The sequence below is a fragment of the Doryrhamphus excisus genome, linkage group LG16 (genome assembly GCF_037039965.1).
Source record: "Doryrhamphus excisus strain RoL-2023G ecotype Guam linkage group LG16, RoL_Dexc_Guam_v1.1, whole genome shotgun sequence".
Taxonomy (NCBI): Eukaryota; Metazoa; Chordata; class Actinopteri; order Syngnathiformes; family Syngnathidae; genus Doryrhamphus; species Doryrhamphus excisus.
Genome location: NC_136372.1, coordinates 1,092,336 through 1,116,455, shown reverse-complemented (window position 1 = coordinate 1,116,455; position 24,120 = coordinate 1,092,336). Strand labels below are relative to the sequence as shown.

General features: G+C 50.2%; 3 protein-coding genes across 5 annotated transcripts; all 3 read left to right on the top strand.

Moving 5' to 3' along the window:
• Window positions 1-1,308: 1,308 nt before the first annotated feature.
• Window positions 1,309-3,889, top strand: ccndx (cyclin Dx). 2 transcript variants are annotated; one of them, XM_078797189.1, is made up of 5 exons: window positions 1,309-1,672; window positions 1,820-2,310; window positions 2,376-2,591; window positions 2,976-3,293; window positions 3,372-3,889. In XM_078797189.1, the coding sequence occupies exons 2-5, from the start codon at window positions 2,071-2,073 to the stop codon at window positions 3,519-3,521; spliced, it is 924 nt and encodes a 307-aa protein (XP_078653315.1). In that variant the 5' UTR covers window positions 1,309-1,672; window positions 1,820-2,070; the 3' UTR covers window positions 3,522-3,889. The 2 variants fall into 2 exon arrangements, with proteins under 2 accessions (XP_078653315.1, XP_057904563.2); XM_058048580.2 differs by having other exon boundaries at window positions 1,309-2,310.
• A 329-nt stretch (window positions 3,890-4,218) lies between these two features.
• On the top strand, window positions 4,219-8,043 carry nucb1 (nucleobindin 1). Of its 2 annotated transcripts, none has more exons than XM_058048519.2 (13): window positions 4,219-4,265; window positions 4,906-5,029; window positions 5,102-5,209; window positions 5,266-5,398; window positions 5,473-5,576; window positions 5,649-5,834; window positions 5,911-6,001; window positions 6,083-6,141; window positions 6,206-6,298; window positions 6,481-6,570; window positions 6,862-7,032; window positions 7,113-7,224; window positions 7,303-8,043. In XM_058048519.2, the coding sequence occupies exons 1-13, from the start codon at window positions 4,255-4,257 to the stop codon at window positions 7,377-7,379; spliced, it is 1,359 nt and encodes a 452-aa protein (XP_057904502.2). In that variant the 5' UTR covers window positions 4,219-4,254; the 3' UTR covers window positions 7,380-8,043. The 2 variants fall into 2 exon arrangements, with proteins under 2 accessions (XP_057904502.2, XP_057904501.2); XM_058048518.2 differs by having other exon boundaries at window positions 7,300-8,043.
• A 1,338-nt stretch (window positions 8,044-9,381) lies between these two features.
• ppfia3 (PTPRF interacting protein alpha 3) lies at window positions 9,382-24,085 on the top strand. The gene is made up of 31 exons (XM_058048411.2): window positions 9,382-9,556; window positions 10,118-10,704; window positions 13,116-13,217; window positions 13,287-13,526; window positions 13,595-13,648; window positions 13,721-13,849; window positions 13,939-14,031; window positions 14,949-15,001; window positions 15,088-15,181; window positions 15,252-15,386; window positions 15,788-15,871; window positions 16,119-16,250; window positions 16,413-16,475; window positions 16,564-16,643; window positions 16,857-17,025; window positions 17,229-17,422; window positions 17,519-17,759; window positions 17,862-17,995; window positions 18,064-18,218; window positions 18,867-18,966; window positions 19,027-19,108; window positions 19,185-19,385; window positions 19,677-19,742; window positions 20,070-20,096; window positions 20,182-20,357; window positions 20,469-20,566; window positions 21,153-21,328; window positions 21,413-21,481; window positions 21,553-21,715; window positions 22,715-22,768; window positions 22,844-24,085. The coding sequence occupies exons 2-30, from the start codon at window positions 10,366-10,368 to the stop codon at window positions 22,765-22,767; spliced, it is 3,702 nt and encodes a 1,233-aa protein (XP_057904394.2). The 5' UTR covers window positions 9,382-9,556; window positions 10,118-10,365; the 3' UTR covers window position 22,768; window positions 22,844-24,085.
• The last annotated feature ends 35 nt before the right edge of the window (window positions 24,086-24,120 follow it).

The following is a 24,120-nucleotide window of genomic DNA, read 5'->3' as shown; positions in this document are numbered from 1 at the left end:
ATTTTTTTTATTTTATTTATTTATTGTATTTTTTTTATCACGTACCGAAGTACCAGGTGATATGAGCATCCAATGACATAATGGTTACCATAGTAACTGTCAATATAGTCATATGTATAGCACATCATGACTGGTTCAAGCCTCTTCATTCACTCAACTAAACTAGAAGCCTGTGCTCCGTTCTCAGGCGTCTTGAGCGCGTCCACCAGATTACCGAATTAATATAGAGCAGAATTATTTGTGTTCAAATGCAATACACTTTGATTTCTCATGAGTATTTTTTATGCATCTGCATCACGGAGCATGACCTATACTAGGTTGCTTTTAGCATCTTTCCCTGCTTAGATTCTGGCTTGTGACTAGCAATGTGTGTGTGTGTGTGTGTTGTGTCGTTGGTGCAAACTTGGGTGTGATTCCAGTCAAAGCGCTGAGTGGTGAATTATTGATGCGGCGCGCCGACGTCCACTTGAAAGGTGATCCGCCGCTGAAAGCCACCTGTAACGAGTGTGTCAAATCCAATCTGTAACCCTCAGCCGGGGACAGCGCCCCCCCCCCCCCCCACGTTGCGACCGTGTGCTGCTGCTCTCCGGGGAGCGTGTGACAAGTGTGTCTGCGTCAGGAGTGTGCGAGGCAGCAGGCAGAAGGCCAGAGCCTGTTGTCTGACACTGATTTGTAAAGGGAGACAATACGCCTCATTGACCCGACCCATTGGACCGGCCTGCACTGTCTGTTGCACATACCTCCATCACGGCTCTTTAAACACCAGCAGCAGATTGCCATGAGGCTCTGTTGGGGGGGTACAGGAGCTGCTTTGACAATGAGGATGCTCCAAGGCAAACCTTGATGGAAACCTCTTTTTAAATCCCGACCTCAACTAAAGACCCTGCTAGCGCTCATATTAGCAAACACCACACCTGGCAAACTATTAACAATTTTAGCTCATATTTTACCTGTTTTGCGCTAAAAATAAATATTATTTATAGTCTCACTCGCACACACGGTAAATAGAACTTGCTCACATTACAATTTTGTTTCCATTAGATAAAAAACATGACTAGGTCTCTAATAATAATAATAATAATAATAATAATGTCTCAAAATACTCGTATGTGTCTTATATACTATAATACATGCTACACATAATATACATAATACATACTATACATACATTATACATATAATATAATGTAATACAATATATATAATATATATAATATATGTATAAATATATATAAATATATGTATATAATAAGTTTGTTATTATATTATCATTATGTACTTATACTATTCTAATTGTAACAAAATTGATGTAATTTGTCTTAAATTTAATGAACAACTTTCTGAAACATGTGACTAAATATTACTAGCAAAAGTGTTTTTAATATTAGGAAGAGTACTTGGTTGAAGAAGCACAATAATAAATGCATAATAAAACGGCAACATGATAATCTTTGCCAATGCAGAATGTTTTCATCCGATGCCATGATACACAGGGTGTACCTAATGAAGTGTCCTGTAAGTACTACCATGAAAAACACAATATTGTTATTTACTATCCCATGACTGAGGGTGACTAATATATTTTGCCCTTCAAGGTCCCCCGCCTGGCCCAGCCGTGCCCCCTCCCCGCCCCCCAGCATCCATCCTCAGCATGACGTCCCTCGCTGATGTTGTAAACAAACACCGTCTTCTATTGTCATCCATTCCCATTGTCAGAGAGTGGAGATGACCTTTTTCTCTCCACTCGCTCTGCTTCTCTTTCTTCTGCCCCCCCCCTTCCCTCTGGCCCCCCCATCTCCTTTTCATCATCGATCCCAAGCTGTCGCCCCGCCACTCCCTCTCTTGTCTGCCCTCCCGCCCCCCTCCCTGGCCTGCTCTCTGCCTCTCCCCACCTGTTGAACAATTGTCTCGCTATTATCTTATGTCACTCCGTATTGGCCCCGCCTCTTTATCCCCCTGTCTCTGCCACGCCTTCTTCTCCACCTTCTTCTCCGCCTCCCTGGTATAAAAGTGGGAGAAGGAGCGAGGAAGAGCAAAGTGGCGAGCTCCTCTTTGGACTTTTTAGCCGTCATGCAAATGGAGAGAGGTGCCCCCATGTCTCTGTGGTGTGAGGAGGTGGAGGACGAGCGTCAGACGGAGGCGCCCGTCCAGACTCCGCTGCGGGCCGCCTGGGACCCGTCGGTGTCGGGGCATCGTGTCATCCAGCGGCTGCTTCACGTGGAGGAACGCTACACGCCCTCGCCGCTCTACATCAGCCTCATCCAGCAGGATCCACAACGCAGGGAGGAGCTGTCCAAGTGGACGCTGGAGGTACGTCCTCCCTTGTCCGCCCTAGCCCCCTCCCCCCAGGGTGTATCAACCTCCCTTTTCCACAGGTGTGCTGCGGTTGCGGCTGCAATGAGGCCGTCTTCCCCCTGTCTGTCTCGCTGATGGACCGCTTCCTGTCGGCCACCCTGACCCTGCCCGTGTCGCCGTACTGCCTGGCCGCCGCCTGCGTCCTCATCGCCTCCAAGCTGACAGAGTGCGACAACATCACCTCGGAGGCGCTCTGTGCTGCAGCGGAGTACCACTTCCTGCCCTCCAACCTGAGGGTGAGTCCAACATTATGCCGGAGTTCTTACACTACACTTTCCTTACTCAGCCACTTGTCGCCTGGTAGAATTCTCCACCTGTTGCCAGGCAGAACTCTGCCGGGCAGATCCACTAGGCCAGGACCAGGCATAGGGCAAAGGTTCGATTCCCAGCTAGGGTTGGAAGAAATGATTTCTTACATATAAGAATAGAAAGATTATTGATCTATTTATATGCATTTATGTTCATGCTCTGTATTAATTATACATGTGGGGCACTGCCCCTACTGCGGATTGACCAATGGCCCTCCATTATTGGCCCTTGAAAATACCCAAAAGTGTTGAGTATAAATGGGACTCTGAAGGACCCAAATCACAGTGGTGACGTTGCCTTGTCTCCACCAGGAAATGGAACGCGTCGTGCTCGCCACCCTACGCTGGGACACAGCCGCTGTCACCCCGCAGGACTTCCTCCCGCACTTCCTGGCCTTGGTGCAGGAGCGAAGCGAAGGCGGCGACTCCGAGCAGGAGAGGACCACCCTGCGGCGGCACAGCGACACGTTGGCGGCCATGTGCGTCTGCGACCCCCGCTTCCTGGGGGCGCCGCCCTCGCTGGTGGCCGCGGCGTCGCTCAACTGCGCCCTACGAGGTCTGAGCGGCAGGGGGCGCCCTCAGCGGTCCCTGATGAGTTTGAGGCTGGCGGAGCTGTGCCAGGCCGACCTGGTGAGTGCCCAGCAAGCCCAGCGATCCCTGCGAGTCCAGTGGTTGTTTTCTAGCGTGGCTTTCTGTGTGGACTTGCAGGTGGTGCTGCAGTACTACAGCCAGATGATCGAGTGCGCGCTCCAGCAGCGGCTGAGCAGCGGCCTGACGGGGGCTCCCGCTGAGAAGGGTGACAAGATGGAGGACGAAAGAGCCAGCACGCCCACCGACATGAGAGATATTGATTTCTGAACACAAACATCTTTTCACGTGGTTGAATTGCAAGTGTGGGTCAATCAAAAGTCTTCATCAGTCAAACTGATATAAATTATGACCTCAAAATAACATATTTTTATACTCTTAAACCATTACACGATTGTACTGTTAATTTATTTTTTTCATTATTTATTTACCAGACTTTTTAAAAACTCTGTGTTCTTTCTTTGTGCCATATTCGAGCTATTTTTATTAATTTTATTCTAGACTTATCTATGTTGCTTCTTGCTTATTTATACATTTTATTTATTATGATGTGCAATTATTTACTTTTAATGTTAATTTATTCCTTTACCTGCCATTCATATGAGTGTACTTAATAAACTAATTAAATGAAGAATTATATTTTTGGAAACAAATAAACACATTTGAGAACAATTTCTGCCCATGTTTCTGTTGCTGTGACTAACGCTGCATTCACGTGCTCCTCCAATGAAGACAATCTCATGAACATGGCAACGTTTCGCGTTGAAAAATAAACCGTTTGTTGTAATTAATTCAATCACTATATATATATCACAATTAGTAACATTAACATTACTATTGCATAGTAACATTAAGGTTAAAAACACTGAGCACCAACGGGAACCTCAACAGACGTTGGTAGTACCGATGCCCGTTATTTCCACAAGTCTTTGAATGCAGCATGTTGATGACGTCATCAGACCCGCCGTCGCACTTCCTGGATCAGGGCCCATACGTTGGAAACATGCACCTGCGGTAAGCCTGAATTAAAAGCATTTTTATCAATGTGGATTATCAGTTTCGCGATGTAAATGATCATTTTGAGCACATAATTGACCTGAAAGTGGAGCTACGCATTTAACGGGTTGCTATTTATGCCTTTTGTTTAGCTATAGCTAGCTAGCTAGCTAGCGAATCATGTCAAAGCCAAAAACAGTAAATAGGTTTACTTAGCTCATATTCCTACCCGAACTAGTTAAAATATTTCCTAAAGTCGTTTTAAGTTTTGAGTATCGTGTTCTTGTTGGAGTCAATAGCACGACTTGTACTCCTAAAATAAATGTCATATGACGAACTCCCTGGAGAAATATGATATTCTTGACTTCGAACGTTAATAGAATAAAAAAAAATAGAATAAAACCTGAAATTGCTTGGTTATACCTCCTCTGTTTTAATTCGGCGTGTTGTTTAATCGCCAGCTATCTACTACTGGTGTGTAAATTAGGTACACCTAACAATCATGTAATAGTCTACCAGGTTGCTATTGAAGTAAAAAGTAAGTAATATTATCGTTTCAAAGGCAGATTTTTTTGACTGACTCTCATGAAGTGTGTAATTGAAGTGTTGATTTTGGTATGCTGTTGAGACGCCTTGATTTCTCTTTTCTGACTTATAGGAGGATGGAGTTGGAAAGTGCGTCGCTGCTGCTTCTCCTCGTCTCTGCCGGGGTGTGGTCGGTGCCCATCGACCGCAACGAGGTCCACCCGGACGTCAAAGAGGACGGTCAAGAGGAGAGCATGGTTAGAATCTTTGTTGTCTTGAGCTCGTTTGTTGTTTGACACGTCTGACGTCACTGCAACACTAAACTCCAGGACACGGGTTTGTACTACGACCGATACCTCAGAGAAGTCATCGAGGTCTTGGAGACGGACCCTCACTTCCGAGAGAAGCTGCAGACGGCCAACACGGAGGACATTAAGGTAATCGCCGCCTGTTTCCCGTTTGACCACAGATGCTAACAATCTCCTCCTGGTAGAACGGCCGCCTGAGTAAAGAACTGGACTTGGTGAGCCACAACGTCAGGACTCGTCTGGATGAGCTGAAGCGGCAGGAAGTGTCTCGTCTGAGGATGCTGCTCAAGGCCAAACTGGACAGCACCAACACGCAGAGTGAGGCCAGCACGGAGATTCACTCTTTTCAGTGGAAACTGAGAAGATACTTAATACCTGTGTGTGTCTTGTAGGCCTGCAGATGGACCACGCCTCCCTGCTCAAACAATTTGAACATCTGGACCCACACAATCAGAACACGTTTGAGGCCAAAGACCTGGAGCTGCTCATCTCCACCGTAAGACCCGGCGGCCATGTTTTACCGGCACACACGAGCGAGGCACACCTTGTACTAACCTCGTGTCTCTAGGCCACCAAAGACCTGGAGAACTACGACGCCGAGAGACACGAAGAGTTCAAGCGTTACGAGATGCTGAAGGAGCATGAAAGGCGCGAGTACCTGAAGGGTCTGGACCAGGAGAAGAGGGAGAAAGAGGAGAAGCGAATGCAGGAGCTGAAGGAGAAACATCGCCAGCACCCCAAAGTCAACGCTCCCGTGGGTGGCCGTGCAGGTTACTTGCCGTAAACAGGAAGTGCATCGTGACATGTGTCTCTCTGCTTCCTGTCATCAGGGCAGTGTTGCTCAGCTGAGAGAAGTCTGGGAGGAAACGGATGGACTGGATCCCAAAGAGTTCAACCCCAAGACCTTCTTCAAACTTCACGGTGAGTGAGAGCTCCCGTCTCCTTCTCCTATCTTGTTCACTAGTCCACCGTGTGACCTCGCTCGCCCTCTGACCTCGTTAGACACCAACGAAGACGGCGTCTTAGATGAGCAGGAGCTGGAGGCTCTTTTCACCAAAGAGGTGAGAGGGCGTCTCTGTGCTGTGTCCACGCAGTTCTAGTTTGTTCACCATGAACCTCTCGCAGCTGGAGAAGGTCTATGACCCCAAGAACGAGGAGGACGACATGATGGAGATGGAGGAGGAGAGGCTGAGGATGAGGGAGCATATCATGAAGAACGTGAGACTTTTTTTTTTCTTATTTTTCTTGTGGACGTGCTATTAGGAATGGAATATTTTCCTCAAAGTTCTAGATGGCTAGAGCAATATGAATGTGCTTGTCTACAACAGCGAGATGACGCGCTCAGAAGACCTAAGAACCCAAAGAAGGATGCTTCCTTAATCTGTCTTTCTTCCCTGAAGGTGGACACCAACAAAGATCGACTTGTCAGCCTGGAGGAGTTCCTCAAGTCCACGGAGAAGAAGGAGTTTAATAATCCCAAAGAATGGGAGGTCAGTAACCACCTGACATTTCTACCGTATTTCCCACAGGACGGCAACCTGCCCGTCCAAAAATGTCCCATTTTTGAAAAACAGAATTAGGGTTCTGATACTCGGTAAATATTGCAACACTGATCCCTCCTGCCACGTTGTCTTCTTCCCTGTCAGAGCAGTTGTGTATGAGGTGTGTTATGATGCCCTCTACTGGACACAGTTGGAACCACCTCCATTCAGAAAGTCCTGTTCATAATCTGATTTATGCTGCTGGAGGCTTTGCCAACCTCACGTTACCATCATCTCCAGACGCTGGACGCCAAGCCCTTGTACACGGAGGAGGAGCTCCAGCGCTTTGAAGCTGAGCTCCGTGACAAAGAGGAGGAGTTGAAGAAGAGGGCGGAGACTCTGCGTCAGGAGCAGGAGCTGCTGAAGGAGCGAGGCAAAGCCCTGGAGGCCCAGAGGCGGGAGTACCAGCAGGTAACCACGCCTGACACAACCCCCTGTACTCGAACATTTTGTTCAATCGTGAGAAGACCTGACAATGTTTGTTATTCCAGGCCGTGATGGAGATGTCTCAGAGGCAGAAGGAGCAGCAGGTAGTTGATGGGCAGCCGCCTTCTGGACCTCACGGGGAACTGCAGTTCCAGCCTTCAAAAGCAGAAGATAAAGGTGCGCTTTGAGAGTGACGAAGGTGATGAACCTCCAGAGATGGGCTTGAGTGAGTTGTCTTCTTGTCTTTCTCAGCAGGAAAGGTTGCAGTTGAAGCTGAAGTGCAGAATCATCTACCTGCAGAACCACCGCAGAACCTGCCGACACACACTTGAACAGTCTCTCACACACACACACACACACACACACACTCAGACACACCGCTGCTCGTTGAGAAGGTCGATACGTTCTTTCATGTCAGACTCCAAACTCTCCCGACTCACTAAAGTATTCCCTCGTTTATCGTGGTTAATTGGTTCCATGTTTCCTGCGGCTCAACCAGTCAGCTGTGATAGGCTCCAGCATACCGGCACGACCCGAAAGAGGATAAGCGGCATAGGTTTTGCTAGCAAGCTAATTAGCTAGCCCTTCCAATTTACTTCTAACCCTAACCCTAATGCAATTTAAGGTCTATTTTTTGAGGAATAGTTGATAGTCAACAACGAAATGGAGTGTCGAGAACAAAAAATTGGCAACACCGGTTCCTCCTGCTATGTCTTCTTATTCTCTGGTATATCAAGTGTCTTATAACGTGTTGAAGGAGGAACATGTAGCACCATATAGGTTTGTGGCAGGCCGCCGGAATGAAGTGGATAAATAAATACAACACACACACACACAGACACACACACCTCGATGTGCACTGCTTCACAGAATGTTGCTAAGTGTTCTTTGCTGTGGTCCGTATGAGATTCAAGATTGCAGTTTTGGTTTTATTATTTTGGGGGGGAGGGTTGCTGTGAATTTAAATGTAAATAAATTGTTAATTTAATGTCCAAATTGTTTGTTTTTTTAATACATTGACATTGTCAGTAAGTCCAAAAAAAATCTACTGTGTGTGTGTGTTCGTGTATATATATATATATATATACGTATAGTATATATACACACATACACGTGTGTGTTGACATGTATTGTTTAACTGCCTTGCATGTGCTTGAGTTTTTCTTCCCTCAAAAACCAGTAGAACCCTTTTTAGAAGTAGAACTTCTCCACTGGGCCCGTCATCCTGTCACAGCCCCCCCGGGGGACCCTGGCTGCCCGAGATGCTCCTTGGCCGCCGCCCTTCAGGACATTCCTCTCATCCACTGACCCGCCCTGACCTCACATGGCCCCGCCCCTCCTGGTGTGCACGCAGCTGCCTCCTGTCCGTCACGTCCTCCAAATAAAGACGCCCGAGTAAGTAAGTAAGAAGCCAGGATGTAAGGTGGGTGTTGAAAATAATTGTTGAGATTCCGCTGTCACCATGATGCGTCATATGGAAAGAAAAGGTTTCGGAAGCTTTGGGAGGTGTCACTCAACTTTTTAAAAGGAGGCTACAACCCCATGACTATACTACATTGATTTGATATAAAAAAAAAAAAAAAATATATATATATATATATATATATCCCTCAGCATCGCCATCGATTAGCTCTGATTGGCTGAGAGGGATAATGGTGGGAAAAGGAAAAACATTTTATCTATTATTTTAGTTTTATTTACTTTACTTTTATTAATTTTATTATTACAATGTATTTCTATGTTAATGTTAACGCTTTCAACACCTTGCAGTTTTGTCTTTCGCACAACAGAGGGCGCTATTGTCTATTAAACCTAAGTTGAATGTAGTCATCCGAATTCAGCGATCAATTGCAGCGTAAAAACGCGACGGCGTTGGTGTCTGAACGTGATGAAAAGACGCCATTCGAGGCGGAGGGAAGGTGCTTTACGTCTCAAGGCGTCTTCCTGTGATGGAGATGCGGGAAGACGAATGACAGGAAGTGGTCAGGTGCACACAGACGTCAGCTGAAGGCGGAAGTATTGGCGGAGGTTTTCGAAGTAAGAGTGAAGCGTGGACGAGTTGTAGTGTAGTCTTTTATTTCAGGTTTGATGAACGACAATCCCTATACCACGATACAGAAGCTGTGTTAAATGTAAAGATGACAAGAAAATCACTTGTGATGCTTCAAAATTAACTGCTTAAAACTTAAATCTTGATCATTACATAAGACAATGGCGTCAACGAAAGTGCTTGATTGTTTGGCTGCTTGTGTTTCCAAACGTTCATTCAGGGTTCACGCGATCCTATTTGCTTTTATTGTGAAATCGCCTCCGGAAGTATCTCGCGCACAGGGCGGCCATCTTGATAGTTCAGGGTACCGTCGCTCCCATCGCGCAGGGAGGGGATGGAGCAGCCTGCTAACCGGGCTGGAACAGGACAACCTGCGGCCGCCGCCTCTACGACGCTCTGATGGACTGAGGCCGGCCTCGATGCACCTTGCCTTCCCATCCTCGCTCCACTATGAGTCGGGTAAGGAGACGCTCGGCCAGGCCCGGAAATCATCACCACTATCGTCATCATCATCATCATCATCATCGGTGTTTAGACCGTCCAGCTGTTTTTATGGGTGGGGGTGCTGTGTGAGATGAGGCGGAGGGAGTGGTGTCGTTGAGGGGTGTTGGAAGGAAACAGGCGTCGATGTAAAAAAAAAAAAAGGCTTTCCACCATGTTGAAATGTCTTAATTAGGCCTCGTGATGACGAAAGGATGATTGACACCTCCCACCTGCAAGTCTGGGAATGTTCCTACGTTCCCTGCACGAGACAACCACCCTCTTCCCACCCTGGCATCACCGGGATAAAATAAACCAAATATTTCATTACTTCATCATGACAACACCTTTTTTTCTTATGAGAGCGTGGACCCTCCATCCTGCCCCCCCCCCCCCCCAAAACCCCCCAGGCCTGCTGTTTAATGCCTTTCTGCTAAACGCTAACAAACATTCACTACGGCACACGCACACCATCATGGCTGCCAGACTGCAGCATCAGCGTGTGTTTAGATGTTTGTAATCTTTTCCTCTTTCTCACAGGTTCTTCTCTGGTCTCACTGAAGCCTGGGCCGGGGGTCAGGGGGCGTCCACCCCCATCTGCGCTTTTCCCTCTCTCACCCCTGCACCACCTCACCTGCACCCCACCCCTCCTCACCCCGGCCCCTCACCCAAGGACTCAACCAATCACACACCTGAGCTTCACATGACCAAACCTTAGAACCCCTCCCTCACACACATACACACACACACACACACACACACACACACACACACACACAGGCTTCAAGATGATGTGCGAGGTGATGCCCACCATCTCAGAGGATGGGCGCGGCGGCGCAGGAGGCGGCTCGTCCTCGCCGGCAGGAGGCGGCGCAGGAATGGGCGGCGGCATGGGAGGCATGGGGGGCTATGGCAGCAGGGACCCGCGTGGGGGCGGCGGAGGCGACGAAGGGGGCAGCACGGGCAACCTGGAGTCTCTGATGGTCAACATGCTGACGGAGAGGGAGAGGCTCCTGGAGAGCCTGAGAGAGACGCAGGACAGCCTGGGGACCGCCCACCTCCGCCTGCGGGAGCTGGGACACGAGAAGGAGTCCCTCCAGAGGCAGCTGTCCATCGCCCTCCCCCAGGTAGGACTACTCCAGTTCAGAGCTAGAATCTATCCATCTCATTCTACACTATATAATTTCAATCAAGTCTTTAGGCACACTGGAAGTGTAAAAAGAAGGGAAGCTGCTACAAATCCAAAGAAAAAATAAAATGATGCTAATTTTTGGCCCTTTTGTGGACTCCTATAGAGCAGCTACACATAATAACCCGCACAGGAAGTTTTCTAGATCTTTCTTTGCATTTCCAAATCGCTCTGTTTAAATGGATTCCACCCATGGCCCGCCTGTGGTTATGCCCACTCCGTTGTGATTGGTCACACTCCCGAGCACTGTGGAACACTTCCAGACCCCATTTGCTAATTTTGTTGAACCCTTTTGGAGAGCTACTGGTAGGAAACCCCTGACTTACTCAAAGAGTGGTAACCTCGGCACCGCTAAGGAGAAGCCGGGCGTGAGGGCAGTGCCTCCACCCAGCCTGCCTGAGGAGGAGCACTCATTGTCGGACACACTTTGTCAGAAACAATGCAGGTGAAGCCGGACGTGAGGGCACTGCATGTACAAAGCGCAGACAAACGTGGCACAACCAATGTGACTTGCAACCACTCAAGTTAGTCAAGATGGCGAGGAATGGGCATCTGTCTCTGTAGTCACCATTTGGGGCGTGTTGAGCGCAACATCCGGGTACTGACGCCGCACGGCGTTTAGCGGTACTTCTGTGTGAACTTATGCACCCAAAGGACTTAAGCATATGTAAGTATGCAAGTGCACCAAATGAACAAAATGAAAGGTTTGGACTGGAGGGGTGTGAGAAACGTTAGGCCAGATTGGACGTCTTTTTGAGACGCGCAGTGGCAAACCTAGCGGCTGTTATAGATTCTACGAGGGACGGGTTCATGGAGTTCGTCTGTGTGTTGCCAAGAGAGAGAAGGAACAGAGTGTGGAATAAAAAAAAGCCAAACCAAAGAAGCACGGCGAGTGAGAGAGGACATAATGATGAGCATACTGCTGCATGTTGGAATCAGGTGATGCAAACTAGAGGGAGAAGATTCTAGAACGTGTGATGCACTTCACACCATCCTGTTCCTTGAACTCAGCCCAAAACTCTCTCAGAATCCTTTTGGGCTCAGAACACGCCATCTGCACACTCGGCCATCTTGTCAAACAAGCGTCCTCGCAGCCCAGTCGGCGTACCGCGTTCTGCCTGGACAGCGCAATAGGTGGCGCTGTTTGCCTCTTAAATAGATTTTCCTGGCTAGTGAGCCTAAGCATTGTTTCCATGACTTCTGTGCAGGTCAGGCGTTTCAAGAAGTTCTTTTTTGTGTTGATGACACATAAAAATGAAAACACCCCCCCCCCTTTGTTGTTGAAGTGTTGCTGTGGATACCGCATAGCTACACCAGAGGCAATTACATGTAATTGCACAATTTGACAAGCGCTCTCTGTCAGTTGGCCTCATGCCCATCATGGCGGCGCTCTGCTAACCTACAGGGAAACACATTTTCTGGGTTATTACACAACAAAGATCATTTTAGATGCCACATAATCATAGTGTTGGACTTCATGATGGCGGCCATGTTTAAGGAGGGCTGGTCGGTTTGCTGCATGGTCTGTTGTCTTCTTCCTGTTTGCTCTAGAGGTCTTATGGAAAGTGACACACCGCATATTCAGTATTTACAAATCACATTTTTTCCTCTGAAAATAGCCTTTTTTCTGGCTATCATCAGGCAAAAATAGGCATATTTAAGCAAATGTTATGTATTTTTGCCTGCATAATATATACATATATATATTCGGGCAAATATAAGGCATTCAGGAGACTCATTCTAAAACGCGATACTGTATGTAGTATTCTACACTGGTCACTAGGTGTCAGTAATGTTAATGTAATGTTCAGTGAGACACAAATTTGGAGTGGCCAATTAACCTAGCATGTTTTTGGAATGTGGGAGGAAACCGGAGTACCCGGAGAAAACCCACGCATGCACGGGGAGAACATGCAAACTCCACACAGAGATACCCGAGGGTGGAATCGAAATCTGGTCCGAACTGTGTGGCCTATCCACTCGTGCAGCCACGAATCTTATTCATTCTTTATTATTATGCGTGCTACATTGGGTAGTTTGAGAGTAAAGGTGACAATAGGGGTGTTATTTCTGGAAGTCTTTAGTAATGTTAATAAGCATATTTAGAAGGTTGGAAATAGGAAAATCCATAAATAAGGAATCATTGTTTGTGGAAATTCACTTTTAATTCAATTCAATTCACCACGGTTGGCTCTGGAGCCAATTAACTGCTGGAATATTGGAGGGGGGGTGCATGAAAATTCTAAATTTGATGGGCATCTCAATTACTCATGTGTTTGTTTTGAGGAACATCAGGAGGTGATGCTGAAGCTATAGAGTCGGTAACAGTGCCCTCTTGTGGCCCTGCAGGAGTTTGCCGTGCTCACCAAAGAGTTGAACCTGTGCAGGGAGCAGCTGCTGGAGCGCGAGGAGGAGATCGCCGAGCTGAAGGCCGAGCGCAACAACACACGAGTCAGTAGACTTCCTGATTCCACGTCCGATATAAGGTCCTTTTGCTAACTGACCTTCGTGTTCTTCCAGCTGCTGCTGGAGCACCTGGAGTGCCTGGTGTCTCGTCACGAGCGCAGCCTGAGGATGACGGTGGTGAAGAGGCAGGCCCAGTCCCCAGCGGGGGTCTCCAGCGAGGTGGAGGTCCTCAAGGCCCTGAAGTCCCTCTTTGAGCACCACAAAGCTCTGGACGAGAAGGTCCGGGAGCGACTGCGCGTGGCGCTGGAGCGCGTGGCGGTGCTGGAGGACGAGCTGCAGTCGTCCTCGCAGGAAGTCCGTTGAGCAAATATCACAGCGGCCCCCCCTCCCTCCACTCATGACGCCCACTCTTGATGTTGTAGGTTTTGTCCCTGCGAGAGCAAATCAAGCGGCGACAGCAAGGACTCGACAAGGAGGTTGTTTAAGCCACACGAGCAACATATTAGATTTGCATATTTCAATATTTAACCTGATGAATGTCAACGCAGCGGCTGCCCAACGGCCCCTCCTCCATCCTGGATGACGGCGAGATCGACCGGCAGCGGGAGGGCGAGATAGAGCGCCAGAGATCGGAGCTGGGCCAGCTGAAGGAGAGACTGGCGCTCATGTGCAGACAGGTACCAGGGGATGGTCACGCCTGGGCAGGGGGGGCGCCGCCCCTCCAGCACAGAGGTGACCTGACCCACGCCCTCTCACTTCCTGTAAGGTGGGCGAGATCGAGGAGCAGCTGACGTCCGCCAGGAGGGAGTTGGCCCGGTCGGAGGAGGCCAACCAGAAACTCCAACGTGATGTGAAGGAGGTGAGACTAGATCAGGGGGATCCAAACTGCGGCACAGGGGCCATTTGTGGGTCACGCTTTTGTTATTTGTTTTGCTATTTGTTATTTTGTTATTGACTTGAAAACAAGCTCAACATCATCTAAACATATTTATGTTTAAATTAAACATCAGCAAGAGAACGAAGGAAAACTGGAGTCCATATGGAACAGTCCATATCTCCAAAAATGGCACCTGCAAACCAAAACGGCCTACGACTTATCGTCTTACTGTACAGGCTCTTGGACAGGAAATGCAAAAATTAAAAATCATCAATCAAAGACGTGCCGGGCCTGGTTAACATAATGCTTGATGACCACACCATACAGGGGGGGCCTGGTGGCTAACACACCCCCTCTGATGTGTTGGGTCTGCAAGCTGCCATGGCCGCCTTGGAGGTTACCATAGTTACCAGGGTTAGGTACCAAAAATAGTACTTTGATAGTCACAGACCCAATTCCGCCAATGCGACCAAGCACCGCCACAGGTAAAATCAAAAGGTGCCATCTTTTGTCACCAAAACGCCAGGAGCGTTGTGGCACCGCCCCCAACTCCTAACAATCTTCAATTCCCAAAGCAAGAAGGCAAAGCCAGAAGCTGAAATAAGTCCGATTTTTTTTTACCCTTTTAATGAATGAAATCGGTCATGAAATCCCAGGTGTGTATTTCATACACACAAAAGTACTGTAGAGTACTGGTTCCCGGGTACCCGTCATCGGTACCGCATCAGTTCAAATGTGAAAGTACCCATCCCCAGTAGATACTTGGTAAACACAAATAAATGAAAGTAAAACAAATGGCTGTCCATCGTCCCATTAATGGTCGGCCCATCGGGAAAACTCCCCAAACTCCCGATGGCGAGTCCGCCCCTGGCTCTCCTCATCATTTGTCTTCTCCCCAGGCGCTGTGTCAAAGAGAGGACATGGAGGAGAGAATTACCACACTAGAGCGTAGGTATGTGTGTATTTTTCCCTCCACAACACGCCTGGACTCCCCACCCGCCCCGCCCTGCCCATCTGACGTTGTTTTGCCGCTTGCAGGTACCTCAGCGCCCAGCGGGAGGCGACGTCTCTCCATGACATCAAAGACAAGCTGGAGAACGAGTTGGCCAGCAAAGAGTCTCTCTACAGACAGGTGTGGGGGGGGGTATCCCTAACAACATTCCTGCTAGCGCATCTGGCAACACGCCGCTGTCCCTCTGCAGAGTGAGGAGAAGAACCGGCAGCTTCAGGAGCGTCTGGACGACGCCAAGCAGAAACTGCAGCAAACTCTGCAACGAGCCGAGACGCTGCCTGAGATCGAAGCTCAGCTGGCTCAGCGAGTGGCAGCCCTCAACAAGGTGTGTGGCGGGCGTGATTGGCGCGTTAGTGATTAGCGCCTTAGGCTGGCCACAATAAAAGGCCACTCCAAAAGGTCTTTGAGGTGAGCTGAGCAAAAACAAGTGTTGTTTCTGTCGAGTGTATGTCAACTGCCGGTCTAGTAAAGCCCGACACGTCAGGAACCGTACGCCGAACGAGCGACGGAGCGAAATGCTCCTCTGCTCACCTCCAGCATTTCTGGAAGCTTTTGACTGATGCCAAAATAAAAGCGCATTCATTATCCTGCCAGCTGCTGCCAAACATCTTAAACGTCCCCAATTAGCGCCTACGTGTCGAGGCAAGATGGAGGGGTGAGAGCGAGGCCGCTCGTTGCCTGTGACGCATGCTAGGTCCGCTAACTCCTAGTCCTTCCGACACTCAGGCCGAGGAGCGCCACGGCAACTTTGAGGAGCGCCTGCGACAGATGGAGGCGCAACTGGAGGAGAAGAACCAAGAGCTGCAGCGAGTGAGTCACGCTTTGCTTCTCCACCCCCCCCCCACTCCCGGCCCTCCTTCTTACCGCCACCCCCTCACGGCGCCCCGAGTGGGGCTGCGTGCGAGCCGCACAAAGGCTGGCTAATTTTCTAAAGCAAAAGATCAGAATCTTGATGTCAAACAGAAGACTTGTTATGAAATCTCCTCCCACTCTGCCCCCCCCCCCACCCCACCTCGTCACTCTTTCATCCTGTTTCCATCCCGCCCCACCTCCCCAGGCGAGGCAACGGGAAAGGATGAACGACGAACACAACAAGCGTCTCTCCGACACAGTGGACAAGCTGCTGTCCGAGTCCAACGAGAGGCTGCAGTTGCACCTGAAGGAGCGGATGGCCGCCCTGGAGGAGAAGGTGAGCCCCCACCCTCCCTGTTTGGCCTGCAGGGAAAAAAAAACTCCTTAGGCCACGCCCTCCCTCATTCCACAAATGAGGGATATGAGCAGATGCTGTCATCCAGTATGAATAAATACTAATAAATAGTCACTTGACTCATGCCCCCCCCACGTCTTCTAGAACGCCCTTTCTGAGGAGCTGTCCAACATGAAGAAACTTCAGGATGATCTCCTCACCAACAAGGTGAGGCGTCACACCCTCATTGGACTCCTGCCGGTTATGTTGTTCCGGTTTTCACTGACTCTGTGCCCCCCGCCCGCCCCCCTCCCAGGACCAGCTCATAGCGGAGCTGGAGCGTCTTCAGCTGGAGTTGGACCAACTGAGAGCCAGGCCCGGCGGCTCGTATTCCAGGTGGGGCCCCTCCACACCTCGTCAAACGTGACAAAGTGATGTATTGTCAAGTTGAATGAACACCTGATCTGCAGCTCCTTCCCACAGCCACTCCCACCCCCACCCCCACCCCCACCCATGCCGTTTGTGTGCGCGTCGTGCGTCATACGCTGCATGACCTCATTCCTTCCTGCGGGCACAACCAACCCTCCCATTTTATCCTTATCTCTCCAGTCGATCCCTGCCTGGCAGCGCTCTGGAGTTGCGGTATTCCCATGGGGGCGGGTCCCTCCCGGCGGGCTCCACCACTCACCTGGATGCCTTCGGTAACACCTCCCTCGGGGGCGGAGTCAGGCGCAGCCACCGTGCGCGTTGGAGCTCCGTGCGAGAGGATGCCACCAAGGTAAAATTAAGACGGCATAAAATGGCACAAACCAGCAGGAGGTCAGAGAACAATAAGTCCAACCTCGCTCACTGTGCAACAAAAATAACACAAGAAACACAGACACCCCCACACTGACTATGCCAGGATCGAAATAAACGTTCCACGCTAGTGTCAACATGGCTGAAAGACTAAAGACTATGTTGGTCTGATCTCTACTGCAGTATACAGACTGGGAGACGGGGGCCCTGCTGGGGGCCGGCTACGAGCACGGCGTGGACGTGGGCTGCTCCGATGACGAGGACGACGGCGAGCATCGCTTCGGCTCCGAGCTGCTGTCCCCCAGCGGACAGACGGACGTGCAGACGCTGGCCATCATGCTGCAGGAACAGCTGGAGGCCATCAACAAGGAGATCAAGTAAGACATGTTTGGGGTCCCCCCTCGCATGCTACATGCTACATGCTAAATGAAGCTACCAGCTGCAGGGACTTTTTTCCTCCTCCTACAACCCAGGCTGATCCAGGAGGAGAAGGAGAACACAGAGCTTCGTGCCGAGGAGATCGAGAGCCGGGTCAGCAGCGTGGCTCTGGACAGTCCACCCATGCCGCCGTCCTCCCTGGGGAGGGATGGCACCGGGCGGGGCTTCATCCCCTCCTCCATCACCTCCTCCACGCTGGCCTCTCCCTCTCCCCCCAGCTCGGGACACTCCACCCCTCGCCTTCCTCACTCGCCGGCCCGTGAGAATGACAGACAGGTGCACGAGGGACCTCTTCCTTCATTAGAAGATCCAAAGATGTCCACTGGGACATTCGTCATCCTCCACTATTCATTTCTGGTTCCTCTGAAATGTTTTTAGAACAACAAAGACGATGATCGCTCCCTCGCCCTCCTCGACTCCACGCCCCCTCCCACGCCGCGGGCGCTGCGCCTGGACAGGATGACCCTCACCCACCCGGGGGCCATGCTGGATGACCCCCGCGAGTTCCGCAGGTGAGGCGGGTTCCGAGGTCCAAAGACCCGAAGGCATCCGCTGACTGACTTGCTCGCGCTTCCTCCAGTCTGTCAGCAGATGGCGGCAGCACCAACAGCAGCCAGGACTCCCTGCACAAGTCCAGCAAGAAGAAGAGCATCAAGTCTTCCATCGGGCGACTTTTTTGGAAGAAGGAGAAGGGCAGGATGGGCCAACCCGGGCGGGATGGCTCGTCTTCTCTTGGTAAGCAACATAAGTATTGGGACAGTCTTTTTGCCATTATTCCCGTGTCTCCACTAGCTTTAATGATAAAAGTCAAACATATTGAAGTGGATCTCCACATATTACCATTCAGCACCATTCAGCAACTTTTGTCAAAAATCATTTTTATCTTTTTTCCCTCCCAAAGTAGGTCATTTTATGTGACAATGCATATAAAAAGTACATACATAAACATACCACTACTAGAAAGTACACAATTGTACATGTTTGTCTTTTTGCTTCACTGACAATGTCAAGTGCTGAGATTTCGCACTTTGTTTGGCGGCCCTTGAACACACCATAGTGGCTGCTGAGAAGCAAATGTGAAACCTAAACATAACTTTCTCAGATGTTGCCACAGCTTAATAAATACGCTAAATAGAAGACAAAGTGCAGTGTTGTGTGACAGGGCCGCACAGTGGTTGAGCGGTTATCAAGTTGGCCACACAGTCAGGAGATGGGAAAGACCTGGGTTCCTTCCGGGTACTCCACTTGAACATCAGGCTATTAGAGAGGGAGGAGTCCATATTAGACATACATATTTATGGACACTAATCAATTTGTTCGTTGCTTGAAATGGAGCTCGTGTAACAGGATGTAGTTAAGTTGAGCTTCCTGTGCATCCCCCAGCATCAACACCCTCTGAAGACCTGGCCTCTGGAGACGCCATGGCGATGAACAAGACCGGCACTCTCGGTCCGGCAGACAAAGACCGTCGCAGCAAGAAAAAGTACGTTGCTTCGCATTCCCGATGATTTACCGGAATAAAACGACAAGCGCTCCTTTCCAGGCACGAGCTCTTGGAAGAAGCGTGTCGCCAAGGACTCCCCTTCGCGTCCTGGGATGGACCCACCGTGGTGTCCTGGCTGGAGGTACGTCTTCAAGTCTTCTTCAAGTCCCCGTTTAGCCCCCCAACCCCACCGAACCTGTCGCTGACCCCCCTTCTAGCTGTGGGTGGGCATGCCGGCCTGGTACGTGGCGGCCTGCCGGGCCAACGTGAAGAGCGGCGCCATCATGGCCAACCTGTCCGATACGGAGATTCAGCGGGAGATCGGCATCAGCAACCCGCTGCACCGCCTCAAATTGCGACTGGCCATCCAGGAGATGGTGTCCCTCACCAGCCCGTCCGCCCCCGCCAGCACCCGCTCTGTGAGACGTCTGCTTTCTTTGTTACGCCGCTACGCCTTTAAAGACGCCGCCAAACCTAAAGCAGCTGCTATGAAAGCTAGAAAACATGGGAATTTCGCAGAAAAAATAATATAGAAATATGATTCCCAATATAATGCAATAAATGTCAACATCATTCCCGCTTTTTTTCCTCATCCAGAGAGTTGGAGTGAATTCATTTTCACTTCATCCTGGGAACGCAACATCAAACTAGACGTTGAAATGTGGGCGGGTAAATAATCTCAACTCACCGTGTTGTTTTTGCATCCGCAGTCGACCAGTAACGTTTGGATGACCCACGCCGAGATGGAGTCCTTGAACGCAGCAACCAAGCCTCCGGTTGGTGTCATCCTGTCTGTCGTCATTTTTTGTTTTATTGTATTTTTTTTAAAAAGAAGCAAGTTGATGAATGTCCCTCCTCCTCCTCCTCCTCTTCTTCTTCTGTGTGTGCGTGCGCGTGCGTGGGCCTTCTTCCTGTCCGACTTCTCCCTGTGGTTGCCGTTTCACTGTGAAGTGCTTCCAGCTAATTGCCCGTTCACTAACACACTCTTCCTCCCTTTGTCCTCTGTGGTTCCTCGCTCCTCTGCTTGGCCTCCATCGCCACACGCCCCCCCTCGCCACCTCGCTCTCTTTCTGTCCGCCGCCTCTCTTCCCACCGCCGTTCAGGAGCTGAAGGAGTTCAGCTGGGATCAGGTGAGGGACCCGCACCGGCGCCTAGCGTCTCTGCAGGCCGACCGCTGGACCTCCATCTTGACCGGCTTTTTTCCCACCCTTTCAGATCCTGGCGTACGGCGACATGAATCACGAGTGGGTGGGCAACGACTGGCTGCCCAGCCTCGGCCTGCCGCAGTATCGCAGCTACTTCATGGAGTCGCTGGTGGACGCCCGCATGTTGGACCACCTGACCAAGAAGGAGCTGAGAGGACAGCTGAAGATGGTGGACAGCTTCCACAGGTGACTTACGAGGCGGGCGTGCTGCATGGCGGGCGGGCGTGCTGCATGGCGGGCGAGCGTGCGGGCGGGCGGGTATCCAAGCTCATCCTGTGGGCCTCTCGCCTCTCGCAGGGTCAGCTTGCATTACGGCATCATGTGTCTCAAGCGCCTCAACTACGATCGCAAGGAGCTGGAGCGCAGGAGGGAGGAGAGTGTCCACCTGAACAAAGGTGAGCGAGGTTGCTGGGCTGAATCCCGTCTGCCTCGTCATGCTGTGTCATTGTCTCCCATGGAAGCATAATGAAGAGCCAACACACAAATAAGCAGCCAAAGCAGCGCTTCGCTCGCTTTATGGTTATATATATTTTACTTTTTTTACTTTTATTTAGTTAAGATTGGTGATTTATTTTATTGTCCAGATGGAGACTTTGTTTTAACAATTGAAAAAATGGACTGCCACAGATACATCACCCATCCACACTCAAACACCGAGCCCCCACAGATAGATCGCAGTCCTGTGTGAACGCTGCATACTTGAGGACCCGCCTCTCCTTTTTCCCATTTGCCAAACCCTTTGATTGTAACTTAATAACATCAATTAAAAGCAATTAAAGTGACTGTGCTGGAATGGCTGGAAGTCATTTTGCTCGACGTTTAAAGCCACAGCTTGGTGTGGAATGTGGCGGCTTAACGAGGACGCCAATGAACATCCACGTATACGTTTCCATCCTCTTGCATCATTTAGTCCCGCCTCCGCCATGGTTATGATTGTTGTACCTAATGAAGTGGCTGCCCCTCGCCCCCCTCCTCTTCCAGATGTGATGGTGTGGTCCAACGAGCGGGTCATGTGCTGGGTGCAGACCATCGGCCTGAAGGAGTACGCCGACAACCTACGTGAGAGCGGCGTTCACGGCGCCCTGCTGGCTCTGGACGACACCTTCGACTACACGGACCTGGCCCTGCTGCTGCAGATCCCCAATCAGAACACGCAGGTACCGAGTAGACCCCGAGTAATCTATTACTCTCTAACGTGTCCCGTGTGGTCAGAGATGATGCCCATGGCCTCTTGCCTGCAGGCCCGCCAGCTCCTGGAGCAGGAGTACAACTCCCTCATCTCCTTGGGGACGGAGAGACGGCCTGATGAGGTCAGCGCCGTTGTCCAGCTAGCTGAAGACTTGTAGATGCCACCATTTGACCGTCTCTGTCCGACCTGCAGGACGGAACCAAGACCTTCACACGCTCGCCTTCCTGGAGGAAGATGTTCCGAGAGAAGGACCTGCGAGGCGTGACCTCCGACTCTGCCGAGACCCTGCCTGCTAACTTCCGTGCCTCCGCCATCGCCACGCCCTCCGTCACCCTCAGGAAGGTTCAGAGTGACGGTGAGTGGGAACTTTGACACCTCTCATGACCGACCCTTTGTGACTCACGGAGCGGGAATGACAAGAATCAGGCCTAAAGGTCCGAGAAGATCAGAAACTAGTCTCTCGGTACATTGTCTTCCTCCAACTTTCATTCTTGTTAGCTTAGCACTAAGGTAGCTACTTAGTGGAAGTACGTTTGACTGGAGTTTTTTCCTGAAGTTGTTACGCCGTGGTTGGGAAGTTTCAACTCTCCCAGTCGGCGCTTTTGAGATCTGACCTCAAAGCATTCCAAGCAAGTCAGACGTAAACAAAACACACGGCCACTCAAAATGCTAGCAAAGAAACAATCCCAGTCTCTGCAGTTCTCCCTCTAGTCCCGAGTAGTTTACTGTTCCTGATCGGATGTCACAAACTTCCCAGTTTATGTACTGGAATGCAGCTGAACAGCTGCTGTCGTGTAGACACGGTAAGGTGAAGTTCACCTCGCCATACAATGTATGTTCCTCACAGCGTGTTGGAACGTGTCCGCTCCAGTCCACGCACTCGGGGGCGCTTTCTGGACCACGGCGAGCGACACCGGTCTCGCATCTTTCATTCTTCATCAGTCAGACTTCCTTCTAATCTAGTCATCAAAGAGAAATGTTCAGTTCCTCGCCGTCTCGTTTTTGTCAGGGGAAAAAAGCGTTAATCAATAAAATGAAAACAACCCGGATTTAGCTAACCCAACTCATTCGAAACGCCGGACCAAAATCCCTGACCAGCTGCCCAGCTTCAATGCCAGACGACAACATTGTTGCGTAAGAGAGCGGCCATGTTTGCTCGTTTCCGTGCTAGCCGTCCATTATCCCGCCGGTGGAATTTCTCGCTTCCTCGCTGAGAGGAAGTGTCAATGACAGGGAGCGGCGGCCCCAAAGTACAGAGGACTTTTTATCCGCAATTCCAGCGGAATGTCAGTGGTGTTTGGAGTAATAGCTCCGTGGTCTGTCCCCCCCCCCCCCCCCCTCCCCCTTTCCACAGCCAACTCTGCTGCCCGGGGTGAGTCCGCCTCCGTGAGGACGTACTCCTGCTGAGGTGAGAGCCGCCCACCTGCTCGTTAGTTAGCACGGCGATGTGATGTCGTTGTTGACGCGCTGTTTGTCTCCTCAGGGTGCCGACCGCACCGAGACCCTCGGAAGGAGCATCCCACACCTCAAGTCTGCAATAACACGCGTGTGGACGGGAAGGAGAGGAACGTCGACGTGTCCTCACAGCGGGAAGGTACCTGAGCTGCAACACCCGTCTCCATTTCTTAAACTAAACACGTCTTTTGTGCCGCAAACAAGAAGAGGACATTAGCGCTCGTAAATGAGTCACAACGGCAAAGGACACCGCCGCGGGCCGCTGAGGCTCCATTGTGGGCTTCTGTTGGTGGGGGGAGGGAGGGAGGGGGGGTGTCTGAGTGTCCCCAATTGACGCGGGCAGTAAAACATGGCCGACACTGAGCCTCAAACCACATCACAGGGACGCTCTTCATCCTTTTGTCTTGTGCCACCTTGAAAGGCGATAGGCCAGGAAGCTCTTTTCACGGCAGACCATAATAATACACATCAAACGCTTCACCGGGAGGGGGGCGGGGGCAGCCAGGTCACACAGGCATCGGGTTCAACTGTTTTGTGGCGTGGAAGTAAAGTATGCGGACATTTCGGACAATTTATGCTTCCAACGTTGGCCTTCCCGGTGCACAAAACCAGAGCCATGAAGGCGTGCTCGGAGGAGTTTGGTGTGGAAGAACAGCCTGTGGCCTCCCATTTATATTTCATCCAAACAGGTAGCAGGTGGGGTTTTTTTGGGGGGGGAGGCAAGGGTGAAAGCGGACACTTCTTTAGGGAATACGAGGATGCATGAGGAGAGATGAATGATGGGAGGGGACACATGCACACACATGACGATGATGATGATGATGAAGACGATGACGGTGTTTACGATGCATGTCTTAAATGAAAACCACAATGAACTTTCTCTTTGTTTGTCGGTGGTGAAGATAATGAAAAATATATCTGTAAGATACATCTATGGGGGGGTGGGTGGGGGGGGGGGGTCAATTTGTAAAATGTGTGAAATTTTTTTCAGTTGTATTTTTGATTTTTTTACGATGACTAATTTATTTTCTTTAGGTATGTATCGGATAACGTACGTCCCGTCCCCTCTCGACGCAAACGTTCATTCCGGTTCCGCCGCCTGTGTGTGTGTGTGTGTGTGTGTGTGCGTGTGCGTGCGTTTTGACAACACATTGTGCAATGATGATTTCACAGGTTTCCATCATTCAAGTGGTCGTTATACAAACTGAAGATATCCTATGGAAAATGAACAAATACAATGAAAATGGTGATGTAAAAAAAAAAAAAAGAATGAATAAATGAAGCGATCCCCGTGGATCCGCTCAT